General features: G+C 34.6%; 1 protein-coding gene across 5 annotated transcripts in view; it reads right to left on the reverse strand.

Moving 5' to 3' along the window:
* LOC145673208 (arylsulfatase I-like) overlaps nucleotides 1–17,100 on the reverse strand; it is a 58,364-nt gene that overhangs the window by 8,470 nt on the left and 32,794 nt on the right. For all 5 annotated transcript variants that reach the window (XM_081742688.1, XM_081742687.1, XM_081742689.1 and 2 more), the window contains 4 exons: nucleotides 16,535–16,761; nucleotides 13,310–13,562; nucleotides 6,351–6,508; nucleotides 154–289 (listed from right to left, as the gene is read on the reverse strand). In XM_081742688.1, the coding sequence (XP_081598814.1) occupies nucleotides 154–289; nucleotides 6,351–6,508; nucleotides 13,310–13,562; nucleotides 16,535–16,761 (774 nt within the window). The remainder of the gene's footprint in view (nucleotides 1–153; nucleotides 290–6,350; nucleotides 6,509–13,309; nucleotides 13,563–16,534; nucleotides 16,762–17,100) is intronic.

Here is a 17,100-nt window from a genome sequence, read left to right on the forward strand (position 1 = left end):
TGAACATGGATCAATATACGTAAGTTTAAGTGATTTAATTCCCTGCTGTGTTAAAAGTTCCAAATTTCAAAGCACGAAAGCTACGTAAGCAGGAATTGAACCTACAACCTAACGTGCAGTTTGATCCATATGTAAGAACAAAGATAGGCTTACCTATAGCAGCAAGGATAGTTGGAAGCCAGTCTTCGATGTGCATGAACTCGTTCGATACTCGTTGAGGAGCAGAGAGAAGAGGGCTCCAGACGAAACCTACACCTCGTACTCCACCTTCAAATAAGGTCCCTTTCGTCTGTAGTAAACAAAAGTATTAATTATAATAACTTAAAATTAAACATTAAATATTGTAGAATCTATGAATTACTAATGGGGAATAGCTATATGTCTAGGTAGAAAGTAAATACTAATAGAATTCTGCACGAACTAATGTCCGATCTAGAATAAAGAGGATTTCAAGCATGAGCATAAATTTTAAAAAGTCTTCATGTTTTTCAGTTAATGTCTTAAACAACATAAGTTAGCTACACCGAAGTTCCCTTACAATTCACTTGGGCATGATTGAGAATTGCAATAATATAATAATAATAATAATAATAATAATAATAATAATAATAATAATAATAATAATAATAATAATAATAATAATAATAATAATAATAATAAACAGAGTTAAAGTACGTTGGTTCGACGTAATTTATAACATATTGGTCAACTGACAATTTCCCGTCATTTATTCAAATTCCAACTTTGCACTCCTTAGCAGTTGAATTGAGCTGCAAATACTCGGCAAAACGGCTAGTTACAATGTGAGCCAACGTTAGATGTAGGCTAGGCTACCGCTTTTCTCTAGTAGACTAACTTTCTGTTACTGACATTCATTTGGTCATTTTAGTCCAATTTGTATTTCATTTATGAGATATGAATTTCATTTCCATTATAATATTATTCGAATAATATACTCACTCAGATCAGACTGGACCAAGATCTGAAATAATCATTTTATGACTTGACTGGGATTTAAAAGTCCCGCCCTTGCAGACCTCTATTTTAATTACTAACAGTAAATAATCATCTTAAGCCGAGTTTTGAATTACACAGGACCGGTTCTAGACATTTCATAAGTGTAAGCAAACAATATTTAGGCGCCCCCACCTAAATGACAATAAAAGAGTAGAAAGTTGTAATGGACAAAAATTCTTCAAATAATTGTAACAATTGCAAATTTCTTCAATATCTGTAGTATCCCTGTGAATATTAACGAAAAATGGGGAAATTATAACTAATTGACTGTGGATAACTACTGAACGAAGTTCCAATTTTAATAATTAATAGCATTTTTTTAAAATTAAATAAGCACTAGAAACAACTAAGTCACATACGTACGTAAGATGTATTTTGACAAGTACGTAAAAAAGGTCGAAACAATAAAACTCATGAGCTTTAAGTCTAACACTAGCACAGGTTTGATTTTGACAAAGAGGTATGCTCTTATGTGTCATTAAAAAGGATATTTATACAGCATTTTCTAGTGATAGGTTATGGTAGTTAGCTTTTTTCTTGTTACTGAAAAGTTCATGTTATAAAGACACTTTTCTGACTTTCAATTCGTCAAAATCTATTATTATTTCATCCGTATCCGTTTCATTGAGTATGCCGTTTTCAATGGCCATCAAAGCTAGTTCATTTAATATTTCTTGAAATATAGTTGATCTCAAATAATTCTTTACTAATTTTAGCTGAACTTGTTTAATACACAACAAATGACAAAAGTGTGTGCCTTAATCGATATTTAATTTGTCTTCGATCCAGTAGTGGAACTTCAAAATCAAATCCTCCTTCAAAATTCTTTGCAGAGCCCCTTAGGCCTATAAAACAATTCAGTCCTTTCACGTCTCTTTTCAACATAGACGTTCGAAATCAAGCAAGGAGTAACACAATGTAAACACAAGCAATGGTGCACCAAAGATTTCTCTCCTGGATCCGAAGATTTTTCGGAGTAGCGTGCAAAATGCAAATAATATGGTGTACTTCCAGGGGCGTCATTTCAGACCTCACTTGAGGGGGGTAAGAGCATCACCCACATAAGACTTTCACGTGTTCTACTAGTATATTAGTAGGCAATCGATTAAAGCACATGTATTCCTCAAACTCTTGCGGGGGGGATTCTCCTTCCTGCTACACCTAAATGCCGCCCCTGTCACTACATTCACCACATTTGTAATAAGTTTTTCATTATGACAATACGCTGTTGCGTCATGAAGCGCCCCATTCCGACCCGTACAGAAAATAGATGACGATCATGTGCTATTCGGCGTTCCGTGACTACGAACCAATATCCTTACTACTAACCACAAAGATGAGAGGTGAAAATCATGTAATGTTCAGTGCTACCAACTTACGAAAACAAAAATCCTTATGATACATCCTTTATAAGGACATTAAGAACAAAATCTAAAACCACTTGTTAAGGTTTTCCTGCTAACATTTGTCTGTAACTCGTAGAAATCACTTTCGTTAGAAATGAGAATGTTTGGTATAGCTCGGAAGATTTTTTTAACGCAATCTTGACATTGTTAATAGCAAGATAAACAGACAATTATTATAACTTCCCAAGATAATTACATCATAGAATGTTTGACGGTAATAATGAAGAAAAAAGTGGATAAGCAATTTTGGATGAAGACAATTTAATATTTAAAAAAATACCAGTATTGTTGTAACAATATTCTTTTATAACCATAACAGCACTTCATTCTTTTATTTCCATTTTCTTCGGGCTTACACTGAACACTTTCTTTAAAATTTCCTTATTTTCTCGTTTTCCACAATCCACTATACACACACATTAGCATCCTTCTACTTCATCATTCTCTGTCCCCCTTTTTTTCTGAAAATAACAAATTCTTTGGTAAAGTATCGCAGCAAAATCTTTGGGATTGAAAGAATACCAAAGGGTTTGTGTCGTGAAATATCAAGGAGTTTGTTAGAATTCTCCCACCCTTCATCTCATCATCATCCACTAGCAAGTTACTTGATCAAGTATCGCAGCAAAACCTTTGGCATTAAGGAAATGCATTGCGGGACTCTTCTACCTTGTATCATTTTACTTGGATTATAATACCTTCAAAGACGACTTTGCGAATTTGATCGGCACTGTGTGAGAGAAGAATCTGATGAGTTTCAGCGGACCAGCGCTGGACTGAATCCTTGTGAGATGGTGGATTATTATCTTTTGTTTGATGAGTTTTGCTTGGATGACGTACAGAATCAAAGTAGTAGGGGCACTGAAAGTCACATGTAAACGTTGGCAGTTTAATTTTGCGTTGTTGCGGAGGCAAGCTGTGATGAATGTTGGAAAGTACAGACCATGAATTAGGGATTATAATGGCGAGAATAGCATCCGATATGGCTACATGGAAAATATGTATGGAAGAAGAAAATCTCAGTTGCTATCGATTTGTTGATTAGTTTGTTTGTTATTGTTGATTATGCTTGTGTATTAGTTCTGACATGTTAAGTGTGTGTGACTTGTTACATATTATTATTTAGTTATTAATTGTAATTATAAGTGCTGCAATAGTATTTATGCCTATTAAAGTTAATTACAGATCTGGAACGGAAACGAACTTCTTATTACTAGAATAAGAGCCATAAGAGTATAAAAAGACCACTGGCACGTATCCACGGATCTTATTAGAAATAGCAAAGAAAAATGTAGTATTAATTTGGCGAACGAGGATAAGGAATTATTTTGAGCAGAATGGCTGAGTCTAGTCATCATATGACCAAGTGACATTATTTTGAGGGATTTGATACAGATGAAGAGGATATCGAATCCTATATTAAGCGTTTTCAGCAATTATGTAGTGCTAACGATATACCTGATAAGAAGAGAGTTTAAGTTTTGATTTCAGTAATGGTTGAACAGTATTTCAGAAATTAAGACAGATCGTTGCACTCAAAAAGGTTTCAGAAATCAAATATATTGACTTAGTAGAGTTATTAAGAAAGCAGTATACTCAAGCCACTAATTTTATTGAAGAGCAATTTAAGTCCAATTTGCCCAAACAAAAGCGAGGACAATCCTTTGAGGATTTTTTTTTATTAAAATTAAGACAAAATCAAATAGATGTGCATTTGAGAATAACTTGCAAGAAAATATTAAGGATCAATTAGTAATTGGGATAGCAAGTGAGTCGACACGCAAAACGTTACTGGCAGAACCCTCATTCACACAAACCAAGGCACAGCATATATGTGCACAGATGGAAATGTTGGAAAGAGAAACCGGTTTTAATATAGAATTAGAGAAGAAACAAGTGTTGCCAAATTAAACAAGAGAAAGAAACCTGTGAAAGATTACGGTAAGGAGCAGAAGAAGAAAGAAATCCTTAAAAAATGTAGAAATTGCAGTAGCAGACACAGAGCTATCCTACAAATGTAACCAACGTAACCGTTTTGCAAAGCTATGTTCTAGAGGAAGAAGGTTCAATAAAAAAATGATGTTGGGGAGTTAAGAGACGGAAAGGTCATTAATACAGATGGACAAGTCAATATAACCTCAGTGTCCGTGGGTGACTTTGATCAGAAGAGAAGAACTAGGAAAAAGATGGACAAGAAATCAGCATCTAAAATATTGAATTCAACAGGTAGTGGCAGTTATGAGACGGAGAAAGATAGGTGAACAATGAATAGTACGTCTGTGAGAAGTTCTTCAGAGGGAGCAAGGAAGATCCACAGAAAAAAAACAATCAAAAGGGAAACAGAAAAGTAGAAGAAAAAGGAAAGAAAAATCAGGGGATAACAGAGAGGAAGAAGAAGACAAGAGGAAAGAAGATAAGCAGGGTGTTGTGAATGTAAAAGATGAAGTCAGATTTCTGAGACTGGATTTCATAAAAACATTGATCGAAAAAAGGATGTTACAAGAGAGGCTACGAATTGACGTTGGTAAAAGGATCGTTGATTTTGAGATAGATACTAGTGCAGCTAGATTGTAATTACATATAATCTGTATACAAAGAGTTTTAGAGAGATGGAATTATTACCTACAAGGTGTAGAATATTTCATGCGAATGGTAGAGAGTTGAGAGTAATGGGGAAAAATTAATGTCCTAGTGGAGTTTGAAGGCAGAACAGTTTCGTCATTAATGTTGGTGGTGAAAGTTATAATAGTAAGGTTCATATTAGGAATAAGCTGGTTAACTCAACTTCAACCAAATTCAAATGGCCTATTTGAGAAGACGGAGCTATCATTCAAAGAAGGGAGTCGGTGATACCGGAAGTCAAAAGCCGAGAGTATCGAAAAGCAAACAAAACTAAAGCAAGTAGTAAGAATGTTGATCTTAGGACAGAGACGGAGCAGGATGACCAAATCAGCAGAAGGCACAGAACTGAGGAACATCAATGGAATAATGGTCATCCACTCAAAAAATTGAAGGGGGAAATATTGTTGGGAAGTAAAGCAAAGAATTAGGGATTGCAATTGCGAGGAAAAGATCCGACATATGACAACACAGAAAATATTTATGGAAGAAGAAAAATCTCGGTTACTATCGATTTGTTGATTAGTTTGTTATATTTATGTGTTCGTTCTGATGTTAAAATCTTGGTTGTTATGTATTATTATTTAGTTAGTAATTAGTAATTAGAATTGCTGCAACATTATCTATGCCCATTAAAGGTAATTACAGAACTGGAACGAAAATGGGCTCCTTATAGAATAAGATCCATAAGGGTATAAAAAGGCCACTGCTAGTTCTTATTAGAAATAGCAAAGGCAAGATTTTGAGAGACTTATGGTTTGACATTTAAAGCTGAATTAGTAGTAGTAGATTTCGGAACCACCTTGTCAATCTTTTTATGGGTAGCAGCTTCTTGCGAGCCATGGTCTTAGTCTACAGAATGTCTCAAAGTTCTGGAATCTCATTGTTAGACAGAAATTGAGTGGGTTCATCATCTTCAGAGGATGAAACACGAGGTACGCTTTTATTAGATTTCCTAGTCTTTCCCATATTGCGAGTAAAACATGCATACTTGGTGAGAATAAAGACTCTTATCAACAACTGATCGAAGCGTGGTACTCACGCATCACCTAACTCGATCCATGTATGTCTGTGATGTTACCTTGCTTTTACGCTAGAGACCACATGGCATTGCTTAAATAGCGGGGAATTAAAATTTCATAGAGATAAAAACGAAGATTTTAATATATTGTGAATATAGAAAACTGAAAGGACAAAATGAGGTGTAGAAAGTGGGAAAATGTTAAACGTGAGGATATGAAAGTGAAGTAACACTATAGTATATACAAAGAAACAACAAATAAGACCGACACTTCTATCATAAATACTCACTGCTTTCAAAGGCCAATTTGATCCTGCACTTCTATCATAACCATGCGTTGCACCACCATTGTCTGTGCTAAATATTACTACCGAGTTCTCCAGCATTCCGGCTTCATCTAGTGCAGTCATTACTTTCCCCACAGATTCATCAAGCTTATAAATCATACCTACAAAGTGTTATCAATATATAAAAACAATACCATTTATTTACAAAAATATATCACTAACGTATTTGTAATTACTATCAAGGCATATTCATGAGATTTGTTTGGAAACTTCTCGAATTTTCTAAATAATAATAGTACATGTCTTAGAAGCTAGTGGGTGTCGCTGCTTTCAAAACACAGATATCCAAACTTGAGAGTCCGACTCTCGGCTCGGGCTTAATCGAGTTCATCCTCTATTAGTGAGTAGCGAATCAGAATTCGAATTTGATAGAATTTCAATGAGGTTATTGAGGGTGACACAAGTGAGTGTAAGCTCCATTGCGGATAGTAAGACCTATCCGTTAGCGAATGTGAGCTCAATGAAGTTATCGAGAGCAAGACCGAGAGAGCGCGCGCCTTATTGAGGATAAGTAAATATGTCGAAGTTTGAGTAAATGTGAACCAGAGATAGTGTGAACATAATTGAGATTGGTGAGACTTATTGCTGATAGTGAGCCGGAGCCTAAACATTGCAAAGTGGTAGCTTTGTTTCAAAGCAATCTAAACTGCCATTCTCCTACTTTCGAAAACTTTCTGGCCCACTTCTTTCCAGATACTGCTTCCTTCATCTGGCAAATTATTTTATCAACAAATTCCAAATGTCTTGATAGAGAGTCAATCGATTTAAAGTAATTTAGAGCATAAATACACATGGGCCAATATGGGCCATGGTCTAGGATGGCAAATTTTTTATGGCCAAATTGTTTTCATATTCCGCTTCAGTAGTGACCTCATACTGCTGAGTGATCAAAATAACAATAATTTTATTAAGTGAGACTGAAAGTTATTTTAGTTGTATATTACTTTCGCACTTTCACTTAAATAATGATTATTCACTTCACTGTCTTCGTACGTAAAGACGAAGAGGTTAGCGGAATGCTGCGAATCATGGAAGCTTCTTAGTTTGGCAAGCAACCTGCCAGTAATGGCAGAATACCTATGATGATGATGATGATGACTTCACTGCCTCAAATTTTCTAACTAATTAGCACTATGGACTATGGAACACTGAGGTTCAGTGCCGCGTTCACAAAAACTCACCATTGATTTCTATCCTTAGCCAACTGGATCCAATTTCTAATTTGTATTACTATTTCTGTGAGTTCCATCTTAATATTGTCCTCCTACCTGTGTCTAAGTCTTCCTATGGTCGTTTTCTGATTGGATTTTTAGTTAAAACTTTGAACTTTCTTCCATTCTGGCTACATAACTTGCCCACCTGAGACTTCTAGAATCGATTACCCTAACAATGTTTGGTAAATGGTATAAATTATCTCTAATATATCTCAAACTAGCAGCGTTCACCCCGCTTCGCTGCGGTCACCCCGGAACGCAATAAACTTTGTTACTTAGATAATTTTTACTTTTTCGCTTTCAAGTGATATGATAAAAACCATAGAAGATTGCAGTAAATGTTAACATTATATCGCCTGTCATTTATGTTAACCCGCCCCGCTTCGCTGCGGTCACCCCGGAACGCAATAAACTTTGTTACTTAGATAATTTTTACTTTTTCGCTTTCAAGTGATATGATAAAAACCATAGTAGATTGCAGTAAATGTTAACATATCGCCTGTCATTTATGTTAACCCGCCGAGTGACACGGTCATGCGGGTTGCATATAAATACGTTTATTTTTACCTATGATGAACTAACAAAGGATTTGTACGTTATGGACACTTGAATGGTCAATTATCTCAAGACACTGGTAATTAAAAATTAAAATGATATGATAAAAACCATCTAGGGTCCAAATCCTAATAACCCCCCAAAAATGAAAGAAATTGGTTCAGCCGTATTACCGTGATGAGGGAACAAAGGATTTGTGCGTTCTCTTTTATATATATAGATCTCTTAAGAAATTTGGTAATACAACAAGTAAATGCAATAAAAGTTTGTGGTACACTCCAGTATTATCCAATATGAGAAAAGTAGTAATGCTGTATTATGATGCATACAAAAGAGATGCGACCGCAAATAATAAAATGTTATATCCACGCGAGAAGAAAAAGTACAAAGCAGAACTAATGAAAGCTAAATTGTATTATAATCAAAACTGTATTGAAAAAGCAACAAATAAATGTAAAGAGGCTTGGAAAATAATTAACAAGGTCAATGGTAGCAAAAAAAAAAAAAAAAAAAGTGCCTGTTTTGCCAGACATACTGAACTTTAGTATGACACTAATCATGGGTCAAAACGACTTTGCATAAGGCCCAAAGTGTCTATGTCAAAGAGGACTTCGCACAAGTAGCTGAACTAAAATACGGTGTACCTCAGGGCTCTGTTTTAGGACCTTTAATTTTCATTCTTATGACAAATTATCTACCATTGAGTATTGAAGCTAATTCTATTCTGTACGCTGATGATACAACTATTCTGAACGAAGCCAATAATTTGGCTGACCTAGACGAGCAAGGTAGGGTTATACTGATGCAAGCCACAGAATGGTTTGGAAATAATGGTTTTCTATAAAACAAAATAAGACTAAACAGATAACATTTACATTTAAAGATTACGCTAATTTTAGTATGGACAACATAAAATTTCTTGGCATTGTGTTAGATAGTAAGTTGACCTGGGTATCCACCATGTGTGTGACAATATATGACAACCACATATACAACATGTGTGTCGTAAATTATCATGAACAATATGTTTGTTGCGATCCTTAAGAACTATAGTGACACATAATTATCTACGAACTGCATATTTTGCATTTTTCCAAAGACGTATGGTCTAATATTTTGGGATTGCAGTAGTTATATTAATGATGTGTCACTATTACAAAAGAAGGCTGTTAGAATAATTAGTGGTGTGTCTTTCAATGTACACTCATGTGCACAGTGATTATCGCATATCTATAAGTGTCTTGTAAGAATATAATTTGCTAATGATTTTGCAGGGTACTTTTAATACTGATACTATGTGTATAATCAGGAAATGTATATTTGTTGTAAATTTCATAGGAAAAGAATTATAAATACGAAAATTAGAGTGAGCAAAACAAAATGTTGCTAAATGGACAAGAGAGTTTTATTTTCGTTTTATTGTTCTTATTTACTGCTGTTTTGACATGAAATTTTCCACATACATGTCTTTGCCGACTATACACATATTAACATTATAAGAAACCGGGCGAATTCGTTATCAAATTATATTCCTACAACAAAATATTTATAGACATATGACAATAATTTTGGGCATGAGTGTACATTGTAAGCCACTATTTGTTCAACTAAAGATAATGACCGTAATTAATCTTTACATTTATCTAGTATTGATCTACACAAAACAGAATGTTCCAACTATGTTATATAGACAAGATATACATACATGTAATACAAAATCGAGCAAACTAATTTAAACACCTTATATTAGATTATCTAAAGTTAAAGGCAGTAATATTATTACTTATATAAAATTTATGAATATGTTACCAACTTATATGCATTATTTGTCTATTGAGAAATTTAAAGCTAAGGTATATAAAGGTCTAGTGGCCTTGCCTTTTCATATTAATGAATTTTCTGAAGCGCAAAAATTATTTGTCCACTGTTGATATCTTTGAATATGAAATTTATTGTAACATACGTATATGTATCCACTGTAAAGGATGAAAATAGCTAGTGTAATGTTTTAAAGCATATCATGTACAATCATTCGACGTTGTCCATTGCCTAATCATAGGCTTAACGACAATAAAAATATTCTATATATATATATATATATATATATATATATATATATATATATATATATATATATATATATATATATATATATATATATATCAAATTTTCTACACCGGTATTTATTGATATTGAGAGAGTGACTTTTTTTTTTTCAGTGGCCTGGCCAACAAAATTTTAAATTTGGCTCTGAATTGCAGTATCTGTAAAACTTTTTCTGACGAATTGGATGATTATGCTACGAATCGGTGTTGTCAATTGTTTCGCTAAAAACCGACATATTTAGTTGTGATCTGTGTATAGAGGAGCATTTTCGACATCGACCATGCATCAGTATTTTACTTGAAAAATCGCCTATTTTCTTTGACATTGTGATAAAAAAAATCCCGTTGTTTTGAGATGTGATTGTTGTTAACTGCCTTGCCCTATGTACGAGAAGAAGGAATAGTAGAGTTTAGCCATATTTGAAGATCTTCCACGAATCATATTTTAATTTCCTACAGTTTCGTACAAATTTAATGTTTGTGAACATTATTGATTTAGATTCATCGAAACCGCGAGACGAATTTAAAACTTTATTTCTTGTAGGGAGTGTTTGCAATATGTTTAGGTAGACCAGTTTTGGCTAGATAAATCCCCACTGTTGGAACTACAGTCCCATTATTCAGCGTCTGAACGGACATTAGTATCGCAATCTTTCAACCAATTGTCGCTGCTACTTTACCGCTTTAGCCATTAACCTAGCTAACCGCTGCAGCTGCAGTTTGAGTTAGTCTTATTTACAAGAACAACTATGCACTCTGTTATTTAACAGTGTACTTTGCTATATTGACAATAAATAAGTAAATAACGATTTGTTTCAGGAAAATAGACTGCCAATTATTTTTGACAACGAACACAACACTTTTTAGCGCCATCCTTTCCAATTTTCTCGAAAACTACTCATAGAGTTTTACATTCATGCATACCAGTTTGTTCAATTCAAGAAAATCTATCAACTAGTGTATATGTTATCATTGGAGTTCTATCCTTAAATGCTATTAATATTGTAAAATTTAAGCTGTCTAGTAGACAGGACACTGTACCATTAGCATTAGTTGTCGCTCTGTTTTTTTAAATGAGAAATTTCCGAACAAATTGTGTTATATTTATTTCGTATATACAATATTAAATATTAACATATAAAATATTGAAATTTAAAGTGTTATTGAAATAGGTATAATTTTCAGTTCTCATACAAATATTACAGTACCGAAATTTAGATTTTAAAAAAAAAAATCTGTGGTAATTATTTTGTCAAATTGATTTGTTTCTCACATATTGTTTGTTTTATTTACTCAATAATTTGTAATGTTACGTTAATTCAATTAGGTTTCCTGTTAAATTATATGCCAATATTAGTTCCTTGGTGTATAATATTAATGACAAAATGTAGGAGGGCATAGAGCATAGGAGAGTATAGAAGAAAAAAATTCGCAGTATGTGCAACAATAGCAATGCTTACCATAGAACTTAGTAATGCTTCTCTATCCTTAGAACTTTAAAGTAACTAATACGATTCCTTCAATTATTTTTTTCCAATCTTTACCACGTTACAAGGCTTATTCAATAACTTAGTAAAAAAAAATTGTATTTAAGAAAAATCTAAAATACGATCGTGATAGTTATTTTGCGTTGTATCCTAGAGCCATAGTTATACAAGATGGCTGCATATTTACAAGACTCCTTCAAGGTAGAGCTGTCTGTCTTATATCTACAGCTACAAATTTACCACTCCAACGTGAAGTAAATGGATTTCTACCCAAAGGCCATTTTTATCATGTGTGAAAGTTTGTTTTGAATTAAAGTAATAATATTATCTGGCAGTGATGTAAGACAAATGCTTTCAAAATTGACTGACTTGAAAAGGAGGAAAGGGAATTTTGGATGTTGATGCCATAACGTGATATTAAGTGTAATCACTTGTAATATGTCGCAATATCTTTGACTGAAGGGTGATTGTGTGTGTATTATGCCTTGCAGAGAGTATACTGTCTGGTGTTCAATGATATTCTTTTGCTTCATGTCACACACTGCCAGGACAACATTGTCTACCAGAGAAAACATACCGTTTGAGTGCTTGCCCCACCCCAACCCTTCATATTCGCCAGATATCTCAGCTTCAGATTTCCATACGTTAAAGACGCTCTTAAATGGTTTGGTTGGTTGAATTGAGGTTTAGTATCTTTTTCAGTACCGAAGCTATATACGATGTGAACATACAGCTTAACGTACCATATGAGCTTCCGCTGGGTTTCCTGCGTTGTAGGCACATAGCTAACCATATAGCTAAACTGAAACTACATGAACTAAATAGATTGATATTCCAAAATGACAAAGGAAGTCCAATTAGTGGGAAATGGTTCAAAAGAACTTCCTCATTTTGAAGAATCAGTGCCCTTGTCAAGTGCTGCTGTAAGTGTCTTGAACTAGGGAGGGAGACTATACTGAAAAATGATAACGTAGTTATATTCGTTACTGCTTATATAATCAATATTCTGTATTTAAAAAAATACTAATTTCCGGTTATTAGAATCACACTAGTGGGCAAAATAATGAGAGTAAGAACATACTAAGTCAGTTACTCCGTACGATACTCTTGAACAAAAGCGATATTTTGCTATAGCTTGCGCAATTATCTCGGGCGAGATTGCTAATAGACTTTTCTGTTAACATCTTCAGGTTAACAATCAGTAACTTGATTCGACGGTGGCTCTCCATATAACATTTTCTACTAATGAAACAAAGGTATACGATTGTAGAGCACTAGAAGTTACACATAGCGTCGTTAGATGGCACGAAACATCTTCCAGTGGTTGATATCTACCGGGCGAAATTTAAACTTTAAGGCGCGATTTATTTCTACTCTCTCTAGCAGAGTGTATTTATTGAATAAATCCTGTATTTAGCTTGCCCCTTAAAAGTTTTACGACAGAAAATCCCATTTCCGTTTTATTTTTATTTTTATTATTTTTATTGTTATTATTATTATTAATTTTTGTCTCTATCATTGATGGACCTCAAATATCTTACCAGCAAATGTACGCCGTTTCTCATCTTTAATGTTGTTAAACATCTGGACCACGTCAGCTGGTGCTTGCACTGGAAGATACGTATTTCCTGCGTGCACGGCCAAATGTGCTAAGTATAAAAACAGTGGCTGACTGGTATTGTGTTCCTGAATCACACGAATTGCTTCTTCAGTAAACAAATCAGTTGCATATTTTCCGTAAGCGGTCCAATCCACGTCCATATCTCTGCGAAAGTCATAACCCCAATAGTGAGGCTGCAAGAAAAGTAAGTCATAAAAGTATATAAATCTTATAGCTGAAATTTTGTTGAAATACTAGTTTAAATTGTTACTTTTTGGATTTAACAAACAGATAATTGTTTTAAGTTTTTCTTTAGTGTCTTAAAGAGATCTTAACATATTCTGATTTCAATTTTTAGACTTTATATTATACCGAGTGCGGCAATTAGGAAACGAGACTGATTTTTTCTTGCGAAGTTAACTTTGACACGGAGTTTTTCATAATGATAAATCTGAATTGTGTTTCTCACTATAGTGTTTTTGAATTTCATAAGAGAAAATGTGCTGACAAAATCTGGGAGATGACAAACTCCTATGGGCAAACTGGTCCGTGAGAACAACTGAAACGGCTTACAAAGTTTGGGATATTATTTTGTATGACCGAAATGCAAGTCTTAAAGTAATAATAGACCTTGTAGGAGAATAAGGAGACTCTTGGTCAAATAATAATGGAAGATTTTTTAAAAAAAACGGAAGCTATGTGTGTATGTTTTGCCACATTCCTTAACAGGGAAGAAAAACTGGAAAGACTGAATCATAACCAGAAAATAATGGATGCTGTTGAAATGGAGCCAAATCTCTCATTTGCAGAAAACAAATTATGGATTATCCAGTTCGATCCGAAAACCAAATTGATTTTTTTTACGATATTTCCACAATACAGAAAGCAATGAAGATGATTTTGAACATGATTACAGTCGAGGACTTCCAGAAGTCATTTTATGACTTTGGATCGTGTAAAGTTGTGTGTATGAAGAATGGAGTTCCTACTTTGAATAAACCGAGGTAAGTTGATTTGACTTGTTATTCATTTATTACCTAAGCCCAAGCCTCGTTTCCTAATTGACGCACTGGGTATTATGCAGTGTTCAAAGTAGAAGGGTAAAATGCTGGAACTTTTCATATCTTTACCCTTATTCTTCTTTGTTCTACCTATGTATTACAATACTGTATCCGATCGTAAACTGAGCTTCTACGAGGGGTGATTAGAAAGTAAGGATAGAAAACCTGCAGTGGAACGTACGTATATATATAATTTCATACAACCAATACAGCCAACAGATAGTACATACATTAGGTTATTTATCGACATAGTCTCCATATGGTTGAGGCACTCGTCGCATAATGGGATGAGTTTGAAGATTCCCTCCTGGCAAAAACCCTGTCCTTACATGTTCAGCTACGTGTCACGGAGTGTTTCACCTCCTCGTCTGAAGCGAAGCGACGGCCTCCTAGGTGCTCCTTTGAGTGTGTGAACAGATGAAAGTCGCTTGAAGCGAGATCCGGGCTGTAGGAAGGACGGTCGAGATATCCAAGCGAGCTGTATTCGAATCTAATGATGCCGTGTTGGGTCGGCCACTGCACTTCTCGTTCGTGACGTTTTCTCTACCAGCCGCAAACTTTCGACATCATTCTGCGACATGCTGACGAGACATTACTGTCTCTCCGTAAACCTCTACCATCTGCCGGTGAATTTCAGTCGCGGTTACATGTTTCGCCCACAGAAATCGAATAACTGAGCGGCCTTCTTCTTGAGATCAGTTTCCAAACTAGTCGCCATTTGTGTTTACATACAACTAGCACCGTAGGTGGCGTTTGACTGAAACTCTGCACAGTTGCCAACTCCATGTATTACAATTACCGCGCACTCCTTATTCCTTTATAATAGACGAAACTCCAGAAATATCTGCCTTGTGACCTTACTTTTTGATTCTCTCTCATACGTCATACATTTGCCAATTGAAAATTACTGCTGTATATTACAATCTTTTCTATTTTTTAAACCTAATATTCCTTCATAAATCCTTCCAATTTCGTTCCTTCATGTTCGTGTGGCATCATGCATACCTTTAATAAGGATTCCATTTCAGGTGGGGTTCATTAAATTAAAGGTACAAGAATGCTTCTGATGAAATCTTTAACAGGATATTTAGGGAAGTGAAATATCTACTTACCAATGGTATACGAGATATGATTCCTGTTGCATATCATATTGTCGTTTAGCCATAGCATTAGTGTTTAGCGCTTGATTGAATATAAATATTTTGAACAGTAATTAGCACCAAACACTATTTGTATACCACTAACACTTGAAAGAAAGTACTTACTACCGAGGTTATTTTTTTTCAACAGTTCTGGAATCATTGTTAACTAATTTCTTGTAGTAGTTCGACAACAAGACTGACTACATGATCAGGATATATTTTAGACACTGAAATCTTTTAAATACTTTATATGAAGCCAACATTTTATATTTTATAATTCGAAGTTACAGGAACAGTGTCAATTTCCTGAAGCAGAACGGGATGACCAATGTCATCTTCAGCGTCCTGATGATAAATCAACCGGGCATTCGACGATGAATATGATCGGTAGTTCGACCCGCATATTAAGTCGTTTGTTTGGTCTTTAAAATGGGAGTGTCCGGAAGTTGTGAGCAATCATATCGGGTGTTTAAAGAACTATAAACATGAACTCTATTTGAGAGAAAAGAAATACTTCAAGGTGGAGCCATTCCCGACCCACGTGAAAAGTGAGACCTATCTTTGAAAAGGTTATTAAGGAGCTAAGTGATTAGGATGTGTTGGTTGAGACTAATCACTCAAATTTTCGTACTTCCTACTTCATTGTGAAGAATAAGATGGGAGATATCGGCTTGTGTGAATTATGTGAAACTAAATAGCCTTTATTGGATTATATATACACACACCCCACTCCATTTCATGGAAACAACAGTTAAGTCCCCTATAGGTACTGAGGGGTGTGTTCACAGAGCCATTCGAAAATGTTATAATAATGCTTGTAAGTTGAACACTTCACTCCACTTTTATTGTGCGTCTCAGTTTTCTTGAATCATTGCTACTTAACCAGATAATAGAATTATACGATTAGTTGAAAATAAATAGTTGAATAACTTATATACTTATCTAGTAATAAAGTTAACTTACAGCTTCCATTGCAGTATGATCGTAATAGTCTGTGTGTCCACACCAGTATCCATAAAATGAGTCGAATCCACGGAACGTAGGAGTGTATTCTTTCTTAAAGAATCCTTGATGCCATTTACCCACAAGACGAGTTGTATATCCAAGGTCTTTCAAATATTGTGGCAATATTTTTTCCGAAAGTGGTAATCCGTAAGGAGCTGGTCCATAGATGACATCATGCTGCATTCCTGCGTTTGAAATGAAACCAAATAAATTATGTAATTTCTTTTGTCACTCTATAACTTTATAATATTTGAATTAATGAGTCTACGTAAAGATCTTTTCCTACATTCCTCATCTATGCCAAATTATTCATAGTATTGACCATGAAATGTGCGGACGAACTATGGATTTCAAGTATCAACATTATAGTTAACATACTTATGCAAACATTACTGTTATTTTTTCATTTTAACGTTCGAAGATTACGCACCAAAGCTAGTGGAGGTGATGATGACAGAGATGGATGATAATTATAAAATTACGAAAGGGGAAAAACGGGAGAAGTCCAAGAAACCATATGCAGC

This window comes from Thermobia domestica, chromosome 16, assembly GCF_964235325.1.
Source record: "Thermobia domestica chromosome 16, izTheDome1.hap1.1, whole genome shotgun sequence".
Lineage (NCBI taxonomy): Eukaryota > Metazoa > Arthropoda > Insecta > Zygentoma > Lepismatidae > Thermobia > Thermobia domestica.